General features: G+C 31.1%; 1 protein-coding gene across 2 annotated transcripts; it reads right to left on the bottom strand.

Annotated features, from left to right (window-relative positions):
• Positions 1-19,701: 19,701 nt before the first annotated feature.
• Positions 19,702-23,899, bottom strand: LOC145574091 (protein neprosin-like). 2 transcript variants are annotated; one of them, XM_081631829.1, is made up of 7 exons: positions 23,430-23,899; positions 22,779-22,865; positions 22,356-22,619; positions 22,037-22,201; positions 21,893-21,946; positions 21,509-21,640; positions 19,702-20,516 (listed from the first exon to the last, which is right to left on the bottom strand). In XM_081631829.1, exons 1-7 carry the CDS (start codon positions 23,586-23,588, stop codon positions 20,139-20,141), a joined length of 1,239 nt encoding a protein of 412 aa, XP_081487955.1. In that variant the 5' UTR covers positions 23,589-23,899; the 3' UTR covers positions 19,702-20,138. The 2 variants fall into 2 exon arrangements, with proteins under 2 accessions (XP_081487955.1, XP_081487954.1); XM_081631828.1 differs by having other exon boundaries at positions 21,509-21,655; positions 23,430-23,898.
• Between the last annotated feature and the right edge of the window lie 489 nt (positions 23,900-24,388).

Genomic DNA, 24,388 nt, shown 5'->3' with positions numbered 1-24,388 from the left:
CTAATATTTTTTAAAAAATAATTATAGATCTTATTGGAGAGCTTTCTAACTTGGGCAATCTTATCAATATTTCAAAAACCGATACCCCAAAGGCTCAAATTACAAATTGACAATTGAGGTAGAAGACTTGTAGTAAGAAATTCAAATCAGCCTATAATAATTGAATTTTTTTTTTTTTTTGTTCTTATACATATAAAGCACTAACTTATATAATGAAATTTTATATAAATATTAGAACTCTTTTTTATGTGTTGACTTTAATTACAATTATCTTGTATTTTGTAGGAAAAACAGAACAACTTTTGGAGTATACTACTAAAGATGACATCCAAGGACCCATAGCTGTAGTAGTGCAATTTGCTAAGATTAAGAGTTTTAGAGGTGATATTTTATTAAATATTTATTTATATATTTAAATTATGATAAGTAATTTTCGTCCAAATTTAATAATTGTATTAATCAAATCACCTTGATCATAACTTTTCTAAATGAAGTTTAATAATTGTATTAATCAAACCACAATTCTATACTTTAATTTTATTTTATAATATGTATTGATATATGTACCCCGTATTTATGTTTTTGTAGGAATTGGCCACCATTGTATGTGATAATGAAGACCCAAGTGTATCCTTAATCACTCCAACAAAAAAGACCTTTTGATGATGGTACAAATGTTGGGATTGATGATGAAACAAGTTTAGCACAACACTCTACTAACAAAAAGAAGGTCGTGGTTAAGATTGAAAAGGAAGACAATACCAACAATGGATGATTTTAAGCTACTTAAAATTTTTTTGTAATAAAACTTTTAGGACCTCTTAATAATGTTAGTATTTTGAATACAATATAAATTGTCTACATTATTAGTTTTTTAGTAACTATAATATATGGAGTGTTTATTCGAATGGTTTTATCTTAATAATATGATAATCTTATTAATTTTATATCATCTATTTTGTATCAACAGTATGATATCTTGAATGTGAAAATCAATGAATATATAGTATATATTATACTCCTTAACCATGTGAGACACTATGATTATGAGCCATAATTTTTTGATATATAATGGACATTTAATTGCAGAGTACATCAACATATATATGAAGATTTTTTATTTTATTTTTTTTTTTTTTTTTTGTGTAAAAAATTTTATAAAGATAAGTTTTAAAGGTAGGATTTTTTTTCCTATGTATAGTACTCTTTCCGATTTATAATAACTATAACACTTGACTTAGTACTCTTTCCGGTTTATAATAACTATAACACTTGACTTTTAATTTGCACTATTTATATGCTAACTTTGACCATACTTTTTACCAACATAATAAAAAAAAAATAAAAAATCTATAGCCATGTAAAATATATTTGGATTGGAATTTATTTATATTTTCATTTTATTAATAAAGTTGAACATTAGCATGTTTGTTAATTAAAATGTTGCGATTAATATGAAACGGAGGGATTATTCAATAAAAAATGAAATATTCTAAGTATCTTATTCTACATACAAGCTACGCATCTACATACAATATAATATAAAAAAAAAGGTTTGAAAATTCTCAAAATATTCTATACATATGCACATGCAAGGTGAAGTAATTAAGGAAATTATCAAAAAATATCCTAGAGCTTGTTCTGATTTACTGAAATAAGTTGAACTGAACATAACTGAATATAGCTAAAATGATTTGTTTATGAGAGAATGTAGGAAATTAGGAACTGAATTGAATTGATTGGAGCTGAACTAAAAGTAAGCTGAAGAGAACAGGCCCTTAGTATATATAAATAATAAAAGTTACATAAGGATTAAAAAATAATCTTAGGGCCTATTCTGATTTACTGAATTGAACTGAACTGAATGGAGCTAAACTAAACTGAATAGTGCTGAAATGAATATTTTATGAGAGTAAGAAATTATGAACTGAACTGAACTGAACCAAAATTAATCTGAAGAGAACATGTCCTTAGTATAAAATATCAAAATGACATCATATATGGTAATTTGTATGAAGTTATGTAAAAGATCCAAAGAAAATTAGTAATATTTAATACAAAATATTATGTAAAAAAAAAAAAGAGAGAAAGATCAAAGATCTAGGATTTCTTTTTTTTTTCTTTTTTTTTTTTCTTTTTTTGAAAACAAGATCTAGGATGTCTTAAAACCTAAGATAATTTTCTAACAAAAAATTAAGGACTATCTTAAATATACTATTTTATAAAAATTTCATATAAAAATCAAAAATAAAAGTAAGGTAAGTTATTAAGTATCAAATATCTTATAAAAAGTAATATGTTACAAATAGAGTGGATACATGCAATTAAATAAATAAAGTTATTAATTATCATACTTAAATATCTTTTATTTATTCCATTTGTCTATACTATATATTTATGCTGTATATTTAATCAATTATTGGTTGTATGACTATTATGTGATTAATTTTTGCACAAGGCTTAGGAAAATACATACATCTATACAAGTATAAGATGTAAGGTTATTATTATGTCTATAGATTTGGTGATTGTAATTAGTAAAATAGATATTAGGTTGTTAGCTATTGAATCGATGATTAATACGACAATAAAATTTTAGTTTTGAATCTCTCTACGGGAGATTGGAAATGACTTTTCTTATATAGAACATAATTTATTCATTTTCAATTAATAAAATAACAATTAAAAAATAAAAGGGAATAAAATAAAAGAAATGCAAATAAAATAAAAAAAATTGATATCACATTCCTTAATTTTACTATTAACCATATTTGTAGGTGAATAATAACATTTTAATAATTAATTTGTTAATGTAAATAAGTCTATTTTTACTAATTGAATTTTTTTTTTCCTGTGATATTAAAATTTTGATTTTTAAACCGTGCATCGCACGGGCACTATACTAGTTATGGACTACTTGTACATTTTTTCAAATTTTTTATTGGTAACATTCGTAAAAAAAAAATTAAAAAAAAAATGGTAACATAATAATACTAAAAGCGAATCTGACATGACACTTGTTATGCTCTAATTAAAAAATTTTCCGCCACTTTTACTTTCTTTTTTTTTCCAAATTTTTCATGAATAATAATTTATATATCTTATAATATTTAACTTTCAATTGGCAACTATATACAAAGTATATTCTAAATGCATTCAATGAATATATGTATTTTAACATATTTTTCTTATAATTTATATTTTTTTTAACAAAAAAATAGTTGCTCACAAATCGATGCATTTTTGTTATGCAAAACAAGGCATTTGCGTTATTTTTTTGCTGATTCCGAGCTCAATTCGGAATCTTTAAGACTAAAATGGCCCCTAAAACCTTAACCGAATATTTTTTCAACACGTAAACCGATGAAAAAGTTTAATCGAGCTGCACTTTACAATCAATAAAAACTTTTAGGCTGTAGTTTGCAAAATAATAACTGTTGCAATTGGCAAATTTTCCTTTTTTTCATATATTATTATTTATCTCCTTTCACATACATTATATTACAAGAGAATTTTACAATAAATTCTTAACTCCACTATCTTTCTTTTACAATTTTTTAGTACTTTAACTACTTCATGTCCTCTTATTTTATTTAAGTCAATTAAATTGCCTAAATTTATGTGTTAATTAAAGTGTAATACTTACAAAAACACAAATAGAGAGTAATTTTTTAAAGAAAAAAAAATAACAAATCGTGTATAACGCTAACTTCTAATTTTTTTTTTATACCTAGTTTATATCATAATACAGACATTTAGTTTCTCGGTAGTACAAACCTATTCCTCCACTCTGTTTTACTTGCAACATTAAGATTTTGACATTATACGTGCTCTCTCTTATGACGATATATTGTGCTTTACAAAAAAGAAAAAACATAGTTATGTGGGATTTTATTACATTCGTCTAAATTTGTACTCCCTCTATTTTGTATTAATCGTAACACTTTCTATTACATCCATTTCATAATAATTGCAATACTTTTTTTTTTTTTGGTAAGGACCAATATTATTTTATTAATTCTCTCTCTAACCAACCTCCACTTACACCACTTTTTTCATTATTTCTTTCCCCAACTAGCAATTAAATATATCTCCACTGACTATACTTTATAGTAATTTGTACTTTTGTAGTAGATAACATTTTCCCTTTACCCACACTATAAATTTTATCATTACAAATGGAGGGAATACCTTTTTTCTAATACTTGTTATCCTTTTGAGAGTGATAGGGATATACGTAATGAAAATCAACTTAATTAATAATGTAACAAAGAGTCAAAGTGATTAAAAACAAAAAGGAAGGATGTGGAAGTAATTACTGAACAATTAACTATACTGATACAATTACAAAAATATTTACTGAACAAATAATACAATTAAAAAAATATTTACCGAACAATTGATACTAACAACTGATAAGTATAGTATTATACAAAATTTCTCACACTTTTTGGTCATCTTATTAAACAACTGATAAGTATTATCAAATATTTACAAAACACTTGTAAAAATTTGTATAATACTTAAAATTGTCAAACATCAACTAACAAAAAAAGGCAAAAAAATAGTGTAAATGACTTAATTCGACTTAAAAAACAATGACACGTAAATCGAGACATTTTATAACACGCTAAACAAATCATGTACGTTATTTGTTTGCTCGTTTCGAGCTCAATTTAGGTCCATAAGGGACAAAATGACCCCTGAAACCTTTACGTGGCATTTTCGGCACACAAATCGAAAAATAAAAAATTAATTCACTAAAGGTGACCCAAAAACTCACTAAAGGTGCGCTATGCACCCAAGTCATTAGTTTATGATGTTTTGGCCACTAAGCAAAGTACAGGGTGTTGGGGGCACCCAAGCCATAATTCAGAGTGTTGAGTCCAATTTTGCCTAATAGAAATTAAATTAAATTAAACTAGAGTTGATTTGGGGGCCAAACCCTCAAACAGTTCTACCTTTCACGCTTTAGTTTAAGTTTAGAACCTCGAGTAAAGTACAGACTCCGGGGAGTGCTTAGGGGATGTATTGTGGAAGAATATGAAAGGCTAGTGTTTAGGCTAGAGTATAAGAGAGAAAGAGAGAATGATTTGGCGCATAAGTAAGGAAGAGAGAATTCTTTGGTGCCCCAAAACTGGTGAAATCAGCTTCGTATTTATAGAGAAAACATGATGGGTAAGGCACGGAATCCTAGAATTGAAGGCGCTGCAAAACAAAACCCTAGAAATTTGTCGTGTCACGGCAATGCAAATGTTGCCGTGGCGCGACAGATTTTGCCGTGTCACAGCATTTTTGTTTTCCTGAATTCCTTCCAAATTCATTTTTATCTTTTTTCTTAAGCATTAAGCACGTGATAATTAGGCGTCGTTTCAGCTATTCCAGACTTATTTCAGGCTTAGGGTTTTATTAGTTATCAATCACGCTTAATTAATAAATAACACGAAATGACTTAAAAAGGCTTTGGGCTGAAATGTGAGTTGGACCAGCTCCCCTATCAAGTGTCAGCAAGCCCAAGAATTCATTGGCCCAAATAGCGAGTAGTACTGATCTCGCTGGATGACATAATGCCCAATCGGCCTAGTCCAACAATCACGCCCAGCTCATTGAATCAAAGCGTTTCCTCTAATTAGCTTGAAATTGCAAGCTTGGCCCCCTTCAATCTTTGGCCCAATTTTCTTCCTTGGTTGGTCTGTAATATAACAACTTGTAAAATCTTGAACCTTTTCACATATCGAGTCCTTAATCACCGAACTGAATTTCTTTAACTCAGTCTTGGGCTTAAAATACTCGGTCATAAAATACGATTAAACTCCAATATCTTTGTAGTGGCTCAATAAGCTCAGAAATCGTCATAATTCTGCAAATTCCTACAAAATAATATCAACTCTACAAAAACACTAGAAAACGTATATTAGTAATAAAAATAGCTCTGCAGAGCTCAAATAAGCACGAAAATGACCATGGGACGGGGAATAAAAGTATATATAAAATAGACTCATCAGACTATGATTGACTACATGTTTGGACTGATTTGTGGACTGAGTATATGTTTGACTGAATATGGATTTTAAGCACTCCCGATATTAAACACACAACCCGACCAATAATGGCGGTGAAATGTTGTTCATCATTGGATTTGGGAGACATTTTTAGGTGTGTACAATACATAGAAGGGAGAGAAAGGGATAGAGAGGTAAGTTGGTGGACCCTACCTATTTTTCGATTAGATTGTCATCACCTAATGGAGACCACACTCAAATTGTACCACTAGAAGCTTGTACAATATCATTGGATATTCGGTGGTAATTTATATGCATTTAGTGGTATTATTGGATCACCCAATAATACTACTACTCTAAATTCAGGATATCTATTTGCCCATGCATACATGAAATTACTTAAATGCCCCTAATTATGCACTGACAAATGCAGTTTTTATGTTCCCTTTGAAACGCCTCCATGCATCTTAATATGCAAGGAAGGGCAACTTAGTAGAATCGACAATTTTTTAGGAGTATCGTATGTAGAGATTAGAGATACTACGTATATAGTTATGTTTTAGTCGGATCAATTTTATCTAAGATGTGTAATTGTGCACAATATTATGTAAGATATCTACTTGTTCCCACATGTGAGTAATTTATGGCTAACCGAAAAAGATAATTAGCTTAGTATTGACGACTCGATATTTTTTTTCTTTAATAGCATGTTAAATTTGATAACTTAGAAAATAACTGGGGGGGGGGGGGGGGGGGGGAGGAAATCGATAAGAAGGTGGAGACTTAAAATGTATGAGTATAAAGACTTGTCATTTGGCAATTTCCTTTTTATCAACCAAACAAAAAGCACTCTCTTTCACTTTATTTTTCCAAGTATTTTATTGTCTACAAAACAAGCACATACTCTTAAAGAGTATGTAAAATTGATAGGTTGTCGTATACCTATTAAAAATAAATTCCTAACAAAACCAACTAGTAATGTTATAGGTCCAAACTATGTAAACACCTGTGATAAGTCTACTCCCCAATATTATAAGTGTAAAGATTGGATCATTACAGGATCATTGAAAGGCGAAGGCCATGACCAAAGGAAGACACACAAAAGCACGCAATCAGCGACGCTAAGTACATACAAGCTACGAAGAAAAATAATAAGAAATTCCTAACATGCTACTAATAATCAATCATCAAATACAACTTAATTATAGACTCAAACACATGACTCAACTGTTTACATTACTAAGACCTCACTAATTAATAATAGATAAATCATTTCATTTTATTCATCGGATTAAGCAATAGATAAGGTTGTCCTCCCATGCTCCATTTGAAACATCAATAAAAAAAGACCCCACACCCCTCACCTATTCTACGTACAAAGCAAAAAAATCCCAAAAAGAAAAAAAAATATTGTAACACCCCCAAATCTCCCTCTACGGAAATACCAGTATAATACGTATAATTATACCGTAGAGATAGATTTAGGCGCATTACCGCCACGTGATTACGCAAGGCTACTCAAAATACTTAAGTCAACAACAAAACTTGCAACGGAAACTCAACTTTCTTTTATTAATACTTATAAAAATAGTAACATTGTTATGAGTACTCAAAATAAAGACACAAAGACCAACATTCCTAATCTAGGTGAAACCATTCCCGGTACTCCACATGCTCAATCATTGACTCCACCTGAAATTAGTCAACACTGCTTACCATTAAGGTAAACAGGGCGAACCAAAATAAATAGGAAATACGGATTAGCAAATTATGCTAAGTACAATAAGTACAAGATAATGTAAACTCAATTTATTTGAAAACATGCTTTAAAAATCAATTTCAATAATTAATCCAATAAATTCCAAACTCATTATTCCAAAATCGATTGCAATGATTCAATATTCAAAATAATAGTTAATAAAACCAATTCCTTTATTAAGAACCAATTTCTTTTAATCCAATTCCTCACCCAAGTGTGCACACCCCCCAAGCCAGTCTCCTTATAATACAAGGCTATTCTTGAGGAAAGACCCGGTCATACAAAGTCCAAGGCCTAATCAATAAACCAAATCCGCATAGTGGGATTACCAACATGCTTATAAAGCATTAATAATAATAATAATAATAATAATAATAATAATAATAATAATAATAATAATAATAATAATAATAATAATAATAATAATAATAATAATAATTCAATGGTTCAATAAATTCTTTTAATATCCAATAAATTCCAATATAATTCAAACTCCTTTTTAATAATTCCACATACTTTCAAAATCAAAACCTTTTAGATAGATACTTGAGAATAAAATCTCATATTAATAACTTTTCAAAATCAATAACTCTTCCTTGAAAAACCTTTTATTTAATTCAACAAACCTTTTAAAATCAATTCCTTTATTTAAACACGATAAGTAATTCAAACCATTCAAAACATGATTTAAAAATCAATCCTTCAAAATACTTTTATTAAAATCAATACCTTCAAACATAATTTATTTCAAAATCATAATTCAAATCAATTTAATTCAATCACCAATCAAATCATGTAAAACATGTTATTTAAACCAATCACTTTCAAAGGTATCTAACCACCTAAACGTACCTTGATCCTTGCTAGAAAAATCACACAAGAAGAACCTCAAGAACCTTGATTCCGAATATCAATCAACACTTCGCACTTTCAAAGTTCAATCACGAATATACCTTGCAAATAACATAACCATAAGGTTATCACAACATAAACTCAAATCTAATGTGCATGGGCTATAAAAATCTTTTAAAATAATACTTTAATATAAAATTATAGCTTTGAAATAGGTATTTGTATTTTAGAAAACTAACCATGAAAAAGATAAAAGAATAGGATTAAGAGAATTGAATTTTCGTAGGAAAGAATAGACAGAACTTGCAGAAGTCATAACTCCTTCAATATAACTCCGAATTGGGTGATTCTTGAGCCTAACCTCAAGGATTTTTTGAGAGGAACAATCTTTTGTGAAACATCAATACCCCAAAAACTGACTAGAAGTGCCCGAAAACTGGGTTCAAAGGTATACGGGATAATATTTGTGTGAAAAGAGGAGAAGAAAAGTATGAAAATGTTTAAGGAAAAGAAGAATAAGAGAGAAGAAGAGAATTGGGTTTTTGGTGTGAAGAATATGAGAGGTATGAAGGAGTATTTATAGGCTAACTCATGCAAGAATTATGGCAAGAGAATGTGGGAAGAATTATGGTAAAAAGAATTAAGGAAATTACTTGGAAAAGTGAATAAAAGAATTAAGGAAAGTTTGGATACTAAGATGATTGTGTATACTTGAATATGGAATGTATGTATGTCATGAAAAATAATAAGGACATTGGAATTACTTGGGGAATAATTAAGAAGAAAGAATGGCAAGAAAATATGATGATTAGATATTAAAAATATGGAGAAATAGAATTAAGGAAAATAAGAGATTTTAAGGAGATAATTAAAAATATAATTTACCAAAATAAGTCACCCAAAAATCCATCATGGTGGCTTTAGATATTTAGGGAATTAATTTGCTAGTTTTAAGGAATTAAAAATAATTGTGTAAATAATATTTATTGTATAAAATAATTAATTAATAAAATTCCAATTATTCACTAAATAAAATAACTAAGAAAATCAAATTTTCTATACATAGAAAATCCGAAAATCATAGTCATTAAATTAGGAATTTTCGGCCATCTTAAATAAATAATAAAATATAATTTTATTTAATTAAAATATCCGAAATATATATAAATAATCCGGTTTTTAAATAAAATAAATGGATAATAAATCTTATCCAAAATCTAAAAATAATAATTGAGTTTTAAAATACTTTTAGCGTCGAAATTCAAATATCATTTCGACTCCAAAATTCAAATAGTAAAATAAATTACTAAAATACCCTTTTTAAGAGAATACTAATTAAAAAAAAGGTTTCAAAAATACGGGGTATTACAGTCTACCCCCTTTAAAAAAAGTTTCGTCCCGAAACTTAGCAAAAATAAAAAGAAATCGATTTTAAATTCTTAGACTCATGCACATCCTAACCAGACTCAAGATCATAACTAACTCACGAAAGACTCAAATTTACTCATAAATGGCTCGAAAAGCAAACGCGCGAAACTCTATCGCCCTCTACCCCCCCTTAAAAGGAGTTACGCCCCCGTAACTCGACCAACACTTTAACTCATTAAATCAACTATATTAACACTTTATCAACAATCATCAATCTAAGTAAGGAAAACCAAAAGTTTCAAACATCCAAAGAGCATAGGTTTTAAAATGATTTGTTTACAAAAGTGGCTAGTGAAAAAACTCATAAAATATTTTATGAGTCATTCGAAAAAATTTAAAATACTTACATTAGGAGAAATCATTGAAAACATTATAAAAGTCTCATATATATTTAATTACAAGGTATGAATTGAAATCAAAATACTTAATAAAGGTTTTAAAAGATCTATGAAAGTTTTCAATCTAAACAATTGTTTAAAAACAAGGAATACAAAACTTTATTTTGAAAACTGTATATTTGAAAATTCATTTTGCATACTTGTAGTAAAATACTTGTTTCAATAAAAGTCTTACTTTTTCCATAAAGAACTCAATAATCACATATTCAACTTCAATTTATAGCAAACACTATCATAGGTACTAAGCATAAAAGGAACACATCTTATCCTGACTTTCTTATCGGCTATAGATTAGTAACTTGTCTCAAGGTATCCTCCAAAAGTAATTACAATTTCCCCAACACATTCATAAATCCTAGTAATACATCCTTAAATCGTAATCATTAACTCTTGGTTACTTCATAATACTTCGTTTTAAACATTGAAAAGCTCGATCATCTTTTCTCATAACTTCAAATTCCTCAATCTGGCTGCTATAGTCCATAACTCATCTTTAATGCAATTCATTAATATCTCAATGCAATCATTGACTATTCCATCATTAATAACTTCTCTATATCAATTAACTTTTTCGTCAATCCCTTAGAGTAAAATCCTTTAAGTAACCATCCAAACAATCATTCCTTTAACTAACTTCAATAAATCCCTTCACAAGATATTATTTCTTCAAAATAAACTTCAATTTAAAACAAATACCTTTATCTCAAATACATCCTTTCACTTAAATTGACTCAAAATCCTCTAACTTTTGTATTAAGTTTCTTCAAAGATTCAACCATCATCCATTTTGCTTTAAATAATAACCACAATACTCATCCTCACACCATATGAATACTTTCCACCATTAGGTACAAACTATCATAAATTAATGCTAATATCCAATTCATATCTCCCAAAAATACACACCTTACTCCAACACTTATATAGAACTAATTCAACTCATCATTACCACGAATAATATTTTCTTTGCTCAACATAAATCATATTCCAAAAATTAGGAAAGACTTGATAACACAAATCCTCCAAATATTCATGATAACAATCCAAAATAACTCCTCATTTCACATCAAAACCTAACTCAAAATAACAAATAAACCATGTTGACCACATATAAAACTCGTATGATCCAAATACTTGCCACATATCACATAGTTAATTATACCATATAAGATCAAAGAAATTAGTCAATAGACTATGTCGAACTTATACAAAATTCATACTTAAATGGGTAATCCAATACAACAATTTATTGAACTCTCAATCATTCCAAAATACGAAAGAAATATTTCACAAAAACACATAACATCTATTTCCATATAAGGAAATTATTTACCAATTTTAACATTAGGAACACTCATTATATAATTCTTATTCCACCGATAATCTTAGAATTCATATATTCCGTCATATAAACCATGTAAATATCATATATACACACAATTTCATGACTTGCACATGAAAATAATTATTTCCAACTTTCACTTGATATAATCAAATGTGTATCCTTCCACCTTGGAATTAAAATTCCGTAAAACTTCGACATGCACTCATATTTCAAACAATTATGTTTCTCATGAGAACTTCACATGAAACTTGAAAATTCAAATGCTATCATAGTTTAACTTTTATTAATGAGAGTCGCATAGAAGGATTCAAAAAGCTTAAAATTCTGAAAACATAAAGAACATGATAAATCATTCAGAGCTTTCACGTTCACAATTATTCATTACGAAAACACGCCCCTTAGGAACATTCCCTCCCTTGTTACTGGTTCCAGATTGTGGTCCACTAGACTGAGATGGCTTGAATGGATTCTTACTCTCTTGAACTTTCCCTGCCTTGACATCAGATTCCTTTTTGAAACACTCATATTCACGATGTCCTAGCTTTTGACAATAATGACACGTCACTGGGTTACCTTCACAGTCTTTTCCAGGGTGGTTCTTCTCACACCTTCAACAAAAATACAATCTTTTGGGTTTCCCACTGTTTCCTTGATCCCCACTTCCTTGAACATTGGTTTCTTGTCCATTATTTCCTTTTCCAAAGTTTCCCTTGTTGTCCCTCCTATCTCTAGAATTCCCTTGGTAGTTCCCATTGGGCTTATGCCTCTTTTCACCCCCGTGAAAAGACTCCGAGTTCTTCCTTTTCTCTCCAACATGCTCCATTTCCCTCCCCTTGATTCCGTACAGATGGGCTGCACGGCCATAGACTTCATCTAGGTTCTCGAAAGTCACTCCCCCTAACTTCCCTTGGAGGGTCAAGGTTAGGCCTTGCTCAAATCTCTGAGCTTTAATGGTTTCAGTGGGAACTACTTCCGGGGCAAATCTCATCAACTCAATGAACTTGTTGTAGTACTCATTAATATTCATGTTCCCCATTTTCAGGTTGGTAAACTCCATACACCTCTGCTTTTTCAGGTAGGAAGGGTAAAACTTCTCTCTCAAGACCTCCTTGAACTCATCCCACCCAAAGTTTGGTCTCTTCAACAACTCATCTTTTCTTTGGGCCCACCATAAGTCAGCTTCCTCCCTCAAGTAGTAAACCCCATTGTTCACCCTCAACTCACTGGGCAATTGATAGCATCAAACAGCTTATCAAACCATAAAACCTTGATTTTTTATGGTTTATGGCTTAAAACGTGATTAATTGATTTAACTAGTTATTTTGTGCTTAAACATTTTTCAGTCTTTAGTTTTGATTATTAAAAGTAATTTTCAGATTTTAAAAGTATGAATATTTGGGTTAAAACTATTCTAAATCATGCTTTTAGAATTCTATTTATACTACTTGACTATTATAATTAAATTTTGTTAATGGGTTGTTAAAATATCAAGTTTAAAGTTTAATTTCATTACTTTTTAGATGTCAATTTTAATTTTTAGTATCAAAATTAAGAACTTTTATGTTCCTATATATTTTATAAGACTGCTATTTTTATAGGACAAGTATAGATTGTTGAATTTCCAAAAGATATTAACAAACTAAATTTTAAGATTTTGTTATTAGCTTAAGTAAGCTGTAATTTCATGTATGAAGTGTATTTTAAGGTTTTTATGAAGGAAATATAAAGAATTATGTATAAGCTTTTGATTTTAATTAAAGGGAAGGTATTAAAGTGTTGTTTAATTAGATTTTGAAGGTTTTAAAGTGAGTTAGTATTGCTGTAAATTTGGTTGTTTGGGTATTGATTGAGATTTTGTTATTTGGTTTAGGAGAGGACCTCATAGAAGGTGTTTTAGTTAGAAAAGAGGTTTACCAATTTGTTTATTCAAGGTACGTACAAGTTACGAAACCTTGCCTTTAGAAGCATGTTTAGAGTTGTATCGAGAACTTAGTATCATGTATAGAGAAGAATGGGCTTAATTGTTTGGTTATACATTGTGATTTCCGTATGTTGTGTGTTATGCTACTTTGCAAGTATTATTTATGCATTGATTTTGTAAGATGCGCTTAGAGGCAAAGGTACGTGAATATGTGGAACGATTTATTTGTTACTCGTTCATGATTATTGAAATAGAATGAGTAAAGGAAGAATTTAAGTCTTATAAGACGAGGTTAAGATTGTGGGGTGCTTAATGCACTCGAGGTGTTTATACACCGAGGTAGTTAAAGGAGTCAATAATAAATATTGCTTGTCACTAATAAATCAAGAATTGAATTGAAAATTTTCTTTCTTTATTTGATTGAATTGATATTGGATTGATTGTATTGTTTTGCATATGAGTCATCACCAAGTCTAAACTTGTAAATTATGTAAATGTAAATTATGTAAAGTGTAAGATGGATGAGCAATAAAACTCTAAATTTGTGCACATCTGGAGTAATGACAATCAAGGGTTGGGGTACACGGGGTATTAGCCGTGCACTTTTCTAGAGGCCGTCTGATCTACGAGTCTCTTGTTTCAAATATTTTTCAAAAACTAGGAGTTAGATGAGATCTCATACTAGCTATGGTCACGGAGTTGCGCTCGTGGCCATTGGATGTTTATTAATGTTTTCGAAAGGAGGCATGGAGTTTTTCTTTTATTGATGTTCCAAATGGAGTATGGGAGGACAACCTTGTCTATTGCTTAATCCGATGAATAAAATGAAATGATTTATCTATTATTAATCAGTGAGGTCTTAGTAATGTAAACAGTTGAGTCATGTGTTTGAGTCTATAATTAAGTTGTATTTGATGATTGATTATTAGTATCATGTTAGGAATTTCTTATTATTTTTCTTCGTAGCTTGTATGTACTCAGTGTTGCTGATTGCGTGCTTTTGTGTGTCTTTCTTTGGTCATGGCCTTCGCCTTTTAATGACCCTGTAATGATCCAATATTTACACTTGTAATTTTGAGGAGCAGACTTATCACAGGTGTTTACATAGTTTGGACCTGAATCAAGGTGGTGGGATTTTGAGTGGAGAGTTGGTTATTGTTTGCAATTTATTTCTTTTCATAAGTTTGAATTTATTTAAACTCTGGTTTTTTTTATTTACTACTTTTGTTGGGTTTTGAATAAGGGCCTTAATGGTTCCAACTTGTAACACTTAGTTTGGTTTTATTCGTTGGTTTTGAAACTTATTTATAACTGAGTTAGTTTTTCCACTGCTAAATTCTGAATTAGCCTTAACGTTTGAACACGTGGCGGTACCACGTCAGTAATTCTCTTGCATTTTATTAAAGGTATTCACAGGTTTAAAGAGAGAATTATTGGGGTGTTACAAAGTGGTATCTCATAGCTTAGGTCTATTTTAATTACCAATAAAAATAATTTAATTTTTTTTAGGCGCTTAATGGTTTAAGTGTTGTGATTTTGGATTTAATTACTTGATTTAAAATTGAACTTTAATTTTTGAAAATTATTTTATTTTAAATAAATTAATTCGACATTTTAAAAATAAAATATATGAATTTTTTTTTTTTATAAATGATTGTGTTATTAATTTTTTTTTAAATGAAATGAATTTTGGTATTTATTTTATTCTTTGAACTTGAGTATTTATTTTATTTTGTCAGTGAGGTTTGGGTAGTCTTAGAATGGGCATATAAGATAGATGATTTCTTTCTATGTGCATTGCATTTAATCCTTTTTGTGTTGTTTATTTTTGAATGAATTGTTTATGCAAGGTATTTAAATTTTATATGTGTTATACAATCGTGTACATTTGGTTGTAGTTACCACCTAGTATCATGTTTAAGGATTAAAGCATGTAATATAGAATAATATGTAATGATGGATTGTGCAATGTGGTAGGTTTGAGTGATCATTATGTGATATGTGAAGCATATAATTATGTGACTTTTGAATTATGGTTATTTAATATAATGCTATTTATTATTTTTGGGTTGTGGTGGGATATTTCTTTCTTTTACTTGATATTTCCTCCAAACCTTGCATCCATTGAGTGTCTATTTGAGAAACCTTATAAATCTATTTTGGATTATACTTGGAAAAGTGATGAAACATTTGGTAATGATGGACTATGGAGGTTGACAATCAAGGAGAGCTAGAGAGATTATTAAGTGCCTTGTTAATTGAACCATCCATATTTGAGGAAATTGGAGAAAAGCAAGTTGAGGATAAATTATTGAAGAAAGAAGAGATGGTAAGGAAGTGCCTAATGAGTTGTTTATTAATTGGGGTGAGTTACGGGGGCGTAACTCTTTTCTTTAAGAGGGGTAGAGTATGATATAATTTCACGCTTTTTATCCCATTCATGCTATTTATTGCTTAATTTTGCATGATTTTTCTCGTTATTGCATAATAGTTTTGTGTTTCCATGCTATTAAAGTATGTACATTTTGGCCAAGTACGAGTTTATCGAGTATAAGTTCGGTATGTTGAGTATACATGTTGAGAAGCAAGCAATTTTTTTTTTTTTTTTGGGATTTCTTTGCTTTGTACGTAGAATAGGTGAAGGGTGTGGGTTTTTTTTTTTTTTTTAATTAAACACGGGCTTAGTGATTCTAAGTTTAAGTAAGAGTTGGGATTTAATAAAAGTTTAAGGTTTCTTTATTCTAAAGTGGGCTACAATATTATAAACAAAGTGGGTCGGACTTGCATAATCATTCATGATTGAAAATATGGGTAGAGAAATAATTTAATAAAATAATTTTATTAACTTTATAAACATTAAATTTATTTGCTTATACAAAATAAATTTTGTAAATAAATAATCATAATTAAATATTCACATAAATATGTTAAAATATAATTTTAAATTTCACAAAATTACGGGGGATTACATTATGGTTCACCATGCTTATAATTCAAAATCTATCAAAAATACCATTAACAATTTAATCAATCAAGTATCTAGAGCAATTGCTAAGACTATGGTCGAGTCTTAACAATCTCAATTTAACACATGCAGTATGATCGCTAACATAATTAAAATTACTAATTGTAGGTAAGCCTCTATAAGTAAGATCTTTTGATTCAAACTTTTATTAACAATAATTAATCAAACAATTGATTAGGTTGCAAGATTAATAATAAAACACTATCAATTAGAGAAATTAATAATTAAAATATCAATAACATCATATCAATCAAGATTCATAATGTAAACATGGATTCCCAAACCCTAGAAATTAAACTACTCAAACATGAAATAAATAATTAAACCTAAATCTAATAAAGAAAGCATAATTGAAAGCAATAAATAGAAATATAAATATCTCAATGAATTAAAATAAAAAACCCGAGAATCATGAGAAACTAGGGTTTAAAAGAAAACTACAATGAACGTAAAAACAACATAAGGGAAAAATAACATCCCTTGAGTATTTATATTATCCTAACACTAATCTAAAGATAAGTAAATAAATAAGATAAGAAAATAAAAATAACAAAAGTCCTCTAACGATTGGTCCATTGAGTGACTTATAGTCGATGTAGGTTGTCTCAATGTTGTGCACGACCCACCTATCGGGCGATGGGTGGGTGTTGGTCGGAATTCATGAATAACGACGGCACTCGACCAATGGGCAATGGAAAGCTAGCATTCCAAGTAGCAGTTGCAATGACCATCGCTCGACGGCTGGGTGATGGGTTGGTAACTTCACAGGGTTGAATTTGAAGAGCTTTATCCCGGGACTGGGAATCGTATAGAGGTGCATAACCTATAGTTTGAAACATGTTCAAGTCTAGTTTCCAATGCAATTTGAATCGCATCAATCTGATTTGTAAACTCAAGTTATAATCAAAAGAGCGGCCAAATGTCTGTTTTGACACTTTGCAAACCTTTGTTTCTAACTCAAATCCATTCCAAAAAGGCTTATAGTAACCCTTGCGAATGCTACTTTCATTCCGTATGCTAATATATCCGACCTGAGATTCTACAAACATGTATCCTTCATTCAATGACTTCGATTTATTGACTTTTCATCATTTCACTGTCTCATTCTTCCAAAATCACTTTAAAAGCGTACAAATAGTTATGAAAACTACCTGAAACGTTAAAAAAAACACAAACGAAGCGTAATAGAGCACAAATGGGCAACTCATGTATTTGCGACTTTAAAAGCGACAAAAACACCTAAAAAGCAACTATAAAACTATCATAAACATGCCTATAAATCATCCATAGTACAACCATTTATTCTATACACACATAACAATTCGCTTTTTTTTTTAATAATTTTTTTTATTCATATGTTATTGTAACGATATCTCAAATATTGTGAGGCCCATTTTCTAGTCATCATGGCATATTTGTATTATGTTTGTACCGTAATCTCTTCTCTTTTATCTTTTTCTCTCTATCTCTCTATAATAATACACTTTAAAATAGGGTGAGAGTCTGAGAGGTTTTTAGAATTTAGTGAGAGTCATGTGCTTTAAAAAAGGAAAATAGCATAACTTTTCCTTAAAATAACTTTTCAATGTGTGTTGCAAGACACTTGCAAGTCTTGTAACATATTCACTTTATGAAAATGTTGCAAAGAATAAAAAACTGAAGAAGTAATATTTGTAAAAGTAATTTCAGTTCAATACTCCCTCAGTTTTTAAATAGTTGCTCCATTTCTCCATGTGCGGAGTTTTAGGAGAAATTAGAGAAAGTAATAAAATATGGAGGTAGTGGGGTAGGTAGAAGAATAAAGAAATTGTAAAAAGTAAAAGTAGTGGAGATAATTGGAGAAGAGAGAATAAGAAATTAATAAAATATGGTTAATGGTAGGTCCATTAAGTGAGAGAAATTAATTAAATATTTTAAAAGCTTTCTAAACAAGGAAATGGAGTAAGTATTTAAAAACGACCGGAAATTCGAAAAAGGAAAGTGGAGCAAGTATTTAAAAACGAAGGGAGTAAAATTCAATAATTATAAAGAAGAAATATACTCCGTAATACCCTTTTTGTCCTAGAATACATGACACAGTCAACATTGTACACATGTCAATGAACTAGTTGACTTATTTTTGTATAGTTAAATATTAATAAAAATCATTTTAAAATTATAATTAAGTATTATGAAACTTTACATTAACACTTATCTAACAACATATTTTATATGTTTTTATTACGTTAGTAAAAAATCATGGTCAATGCATAAATAGTGAAAAAAGTCTAACATCTCGTATATTGTGGGACGAAGGGAGTTGAGAATTTGTAAAATAATTCCAATCGGTTAATTTTATTTTTTTTTTAAAAAATTATTTCAGTAAAAATATGTGGATTAAACCGGACCTTTACTAGTCTATTTGAAATTATATACAGAAAATAAGGGCATAAAAAAAAACGAAGGCCGAGTTGAACCAAACAAAACATTGGGAGGGGTGGAGGTTTGGATTCTTCGCAAACAAAAAAGAGACGTAAAGGACGGTAGGCCCAATGCGACGACTGCCGACTGGAAAGTGGTGTCATCCATTCACATGCGCTCCATTACCATTCGTCTGCTTATTCACTAGTCACTCATAACCACTTATATATTGATAAAGGATAACAAGCATTTTAAAAAAAACCTTAAATAAATGATGGGTAGTATATATTTTTTTTTTCAAAAACCCACCCCCAATTTAACAACAATCTAAAGCAAACTTCATTGACAAATGGGCAGCAATTTTTCCTAAACCCAAAAGAAAAAGGTCGCTCCAAAAGAGAGAATGGAAAAGTAAATTGAAAAGAATATATTAACAAAGAAACAAACACTTAAAAAGAGGATTGACTCCGAATCTAAAAAACCCAATTTATGGATTGCTACTTACTACAAATTGATTACAAATACTATGAACTACTAGCATTGAAAACAGACCAGCTCCTTGAGAGTTCAGTGAAAAGAAACAAAGGCTGCATCCTCCCCATTACACTTACATGGAGGAGAAGTTTCAAAACCAATACCAGTTGCAATGAAAAATAAATTACACAATCACGTCATATTCAATAACTACAACCAAAAACCAAACTCTACATGCACCACTGACCACCCTACATTGATAATTTAAGGGAGGATAGGACATCCATAATGGAATGGGACGGGAAAAAAACAAGAGATAGAGAGAGAGAAGAGATTACGGTACAAACGTCAAGATCGATCGAATATTACAGAATAACATATGATGAGAGAAGGGGGCCAATCCCTTTGGGGTGCCTCTGCCTCCGCGATGTTTTTTTTTTTTTTTTTTTCGGTGGTGGGGGGGGATTAATTGATTTTAAGGTTAATAATATTGTACTCTACTCTGCAGTATTTTTGGTAATGTTCTATTAGACGCTAAGGGCATTTGGAATTTTTGCCAGGACCTCCATAATAAAAGTAATGACCCCAATCACCGTTATTGCCAGTTTGAACATCATAACAGTTGGACTGCTCGGTGAAGGTACCAATATCTTTGGGAGCCTTGAGGTTGTTAGATTCATCAACCACCTGTATGTTTCTAAAGTAACTTGCTTTGCCAAAACCTTCCTCTGGGAAACGGCCGCTCCCCATTTGAGTGGATGTATGCTGCCCATCTGGTTCGGAGTTTACGACTTCCCCTCCCCATTCTATCATTGAAGCACTATCCGCCAAGTACGAGAACAAGAATGATGGCCAGTACCCCAGTACATAGTCGTTTCCAAACTGCATCCACCAATTCCCTTCCTTTGGATCCTAGAACCAACATATATCCATTAAACAGAATTCCGCCATAATTGATACACAATATAATATAGTATAATAATACAGCTAAAGCTACGAGTATTATGGTAATGGTAATTTCATATGCCTTCATGGTCAACATCAAATCAAATCAAGTAGAGAGCTAGTCCTCCTAATCAATAACACAAGGAAAGCAAAGACAATATATGGTGGTAGTTCCTCTTAGCATGGCCACCCCACTCCCACCCAACCACCCACCCATTAGTCCCACCATTTCCTTCAAAAATGAGAGGGCAACACAGGCAAAAATATAGTAAGTCAAAAGAGAACTTGGATTGTTTTACAACTCCCATTATTCACAGTTAACACTGCATGTGATCATCTTTTGTCCTCATTTTTGGATCAAAACTCAAAAGGCTAATATGAATAGCTTTTCATTGTCCTCATTCTTGATTGACATGAGAGAGGACAATTAGGAGTGGTGGCGGGGGTCCCACACAGGGAAAAAATTATATAAATGGCCCCAGTTGTATTTTAATACAGAAGGCCATTTTTAAAATTTTTTACTCCATAAACATTAGGAAATCAATATGAAAGATTCTCACTACTACATTTCTTACTCCTTCGCATCTGATCCACAGACCACAGCCTTGTCCCTTACTCCCTTTCTCCCTCTCCTTAATATCTTCATTATTTAATAGTAACACGTATAAATGATTAATTATTCCATTAATCCTAAAATAATACTTAAGGACACGGACACCTTTTTTCCCTTCATTTATAATTAAAGTCGGAATAACTCTTTAATTGGAAAAATGGAAAGCCATTGGAAATGCCTCCTTTATGACATCAAAAGCCATTGATTTCTTAGAATTTCATAATAAAAACTACTACTCAGACAGTAATGAGTCCATGCTAAATTATTGCTACCATGTAAAGGTATAAATAAACAGTATGAGCATATCACAACTAATAAGAGATTGAGTGGAGAATTTGGAATTTACCTTCCAGACGAGGATACTGATGTCATATTGGGAACTACGGAACCCAGAGACAGGTGAGATGCTTGCGCCCATTGCTATCTCGCTGTTAATTTGTATGAATCCTGAGCATAGGAGGTTGTAGCAACCTGTGGCCTGATATGCATCACTCTGAATAATTTTAATTTTTTAAGAATAGAAAAGTTAGTTTATATGGAGCACTTAGCATGGATTATGGAAGTATACAATATGTAATACAATGCCCTAGCAAATCACAATTAGACAATAACAAATTAGTACTGGTACAAGAATTGAAGGTGAAGGTGAAGGTGAAGGTGAAGGTGAAGGTGAAGGTGAAGGTGAAGCTTGAAAGCAGGGAGGGAGTGACTAGTGAGAAAAAGGTTTTACCGTCCAGTATGTGAAAAGCCTGGTGTTGTTATCTCCGTAAAGATCAGGGCTCACCTATTTCCACATCCATTCACACAACATAAGAAAAAGGTTGAAAGAAACAGAGTTGAGGATCTAATTAAAGGTGATTCATATAATGGATACCTGCCAACCAGCTTCAATACTATTAAGATCTTCACCAAAGGAGCCTCCCAAAATCCAGATTTGAGACAGGCTAAACTCATTGGGCTGCTGAATTTTAGGTTCCCAAACGTTTATGGTTGCCTTTGCTCCGTAATACTTGTCTCCTTCAACATACGCAATTGCATGCTGTTAACCAAGTCAAATGAAAATTAAGAATTAAGAAATAAAATGAAGAGACAGAAATCAATATACTAGTATTTATTTAAGAAAAAAGAGTGCAATGTAGACATATAAGAATAGCAGCAGTACTAGAATTAAAAAGAAGGAAGGAAGAAGAGACCTGATGGCCGCTTTCGTTGACAAGGTCGGGATCTGGAGACCTGGGCTTGGCAAAGCGGTGATACTTCTTCCTTCCATATCTCTTAACAGAACTGGCCCTTAATACATCATCCTCCTTGGTTCTCCTTATGGGGATAGTGCCCTCAGGACATTTACCACTGGCGTGCCACAGCTGAGTGATTGGATTGCTTCGCGGTTCAGTTCTAGAATTAATATTGACCTTGCTCTCACTAAAAAGCCCTTCAGGATGGTAATTAGGCCTCATCTGTAATAAATCCAACAACACCCGCACAGTGAACAACACAAACCAAAAAATAAACACCAGCACAGCGAACATCACAAACCAAAAAAATAAACACAACAACACCCGCACAGTGAACATCACGACCCCATATATTAAGGGGGAGAAATGTAAGTAACATACCTGAATGGTATGGTTCTTGAGGAAAGGATGATCAAAGGCTGGCTGATGATTCATGTGAACACAGTCAATGATATCACCATCTGGGCTCTGCAAATTGCAACACATGCACCCTTCATCAATTTTTCACACATTATGCTCAACCATTTACTATACAAAATCATCAATAATTCCATATCAAAATGTAGGATTACAACTATGGCAGGGAAAATAGATGAGAACCAAATCACTGTACTGAGGGATTTTTTTCAGACCTGAAAACCTAACAATTCAACGAATATTATTTTCTTTGGGTGGAAAAGGGTAAGAAAGAAAGAAAAAAAAAAAGGACCAGGCAGAAAAGGCGTTTCATTTTCGGCATTTCAAAATATTCCTCATAAAACAAGACACCATAAACAAAATTTAAAATCCATAGCTGTTTACAGCAAACAGCTCAATCTACAAGCGTATTTTCCCAACATTAAAAAAAAAAAAAAAAAAAAAAAAAAAAAAAAAAAAAAAAAAAAAAAACCAAGACGGTTAACACATTAATCCACTTAAGAGAGTAGATTATCCCAATAAAAATAAATAAATTAAATGATTAAATATATAAGGAAAAAAATTATCAGCACTAAAATGAAAAGAAAAAAAAAAAAAGAGTGAGAGAGAAAAAACCTGAATGGTTTTGACAGGAGGTTTATTCAACCGGTTGAGATGCTTCTGGACCTGAAATTTCTGGCGAGAAGATGAACGCAATCTGGCTGCAGAAACTAGAGAAATGTAAAGACACAGCCACAACAACGCGAGTCTGCCTAATTTAACACCCATTCTCATCACTGCTAAAATCAGTTTTGCTGAGGCTTGAGGAGAGAGAGAGAGATCGATTCCCAGTTAATCAGTCACCCATTAAAAATGGGGAAATCTACAGTTAGATTTGAACTGAAAAAGAAACGGCTTAGCACATCCAAACCAACCTCCCCCAATTCAACGCTGCTTCCCTGTCTCGAACCCCACCCGTCTTCTTTCTCTCTCCTCTCTTTTTTTTGGGAGTCACCTTTTTAGAGGGTAAGAGAGAGAGAGACCGAGCGAGTGTGTGTTTTTGAGTGTGTGAGTGAGAAATAGAGAGAGAGAGAGACAGTGTGGACTGTGGAGGTGGGGGATTTTACACTGGTTTTTTTTTTTTTCTGGTTTCCACAAAACTCCAATTAACGGATGTCCTTTTCTATTCCCTGTATTTACTTCAATTTTACTGCCATACCCCATAGTCACATACTCTACGGATTTTTTTTCACTCACGTATCGTTTAATTTTTAAATGTGGAGTAACTTACTAACTTAACTTCGTAGCATGCTTGGTCCTTATTAAGGTCTGTTCTTTTTAACTTATTTTCAGTTCAATTCTAATAAGTTCAATTCAGTTAATCAAAACAGGTACTTACTTTTTTTTTTTATTACTCAGTCCTACATTTTTAGGACTTCACAACTATTCGTCAATTCGCTATTCCTATATTTTAACCCACCTTTTATTTTTCGTATATTCTGTCTTAGTTTTCTATCATCCAACCCACTTTGGGCTAATGCAATTTTTATGCCACAACACCTAAAAGGGCTAAAACCATACCCTGTCTTTGTCGC

The sequence above is a fragment of the Chenopodium album genome, chromosome 13 (genome assembly GCF_948465745.1).
Source record: "Chenopodium album chromosome 13, dcCheAlbu1.1, whole genome shotgun sequence".
NCBI classification, from domain to species: domain Eukaryota; kingdom Viridiplantae; phylum Streptophyta; class Magnoliopsida; order Caryophyllales; family Amaranthaceae; genus Chenopodium; species Chenopodium album.
Note: the sequence above shows the minus strand (reverse complement) of the source record. Positions and strands in the feature narration are given on the sequence as shown.

What these genes read in the sequence shown, in the direction of transcription:
- LOC145574091 (XM_081631828.1), bottom strand. Translation starts at nt 23,588, where the DNA reads ATGAGAATGGGTGTTAAATTAGGCAGACTCGCGTTGTTGTGGCTGTGT. An exon ending in GGCTTTTCACATACTGGACG is followed by an intron (nt 21,656 to 21,892) that starts GTAAAACCTTTT and finishes AAAATTATTCAG; the next exon opens with AGTGATGCATATCAGGCCAC. An exon ending in TCAGTATCCTCGTCTGGAAG is followed by an intron (nt 20,517 to 21,508) that starts GTAAATTCCAAA and finishes TGTTGGTTCTAG; the next exon opens with GATCCAAAGGAAGGGAATTG.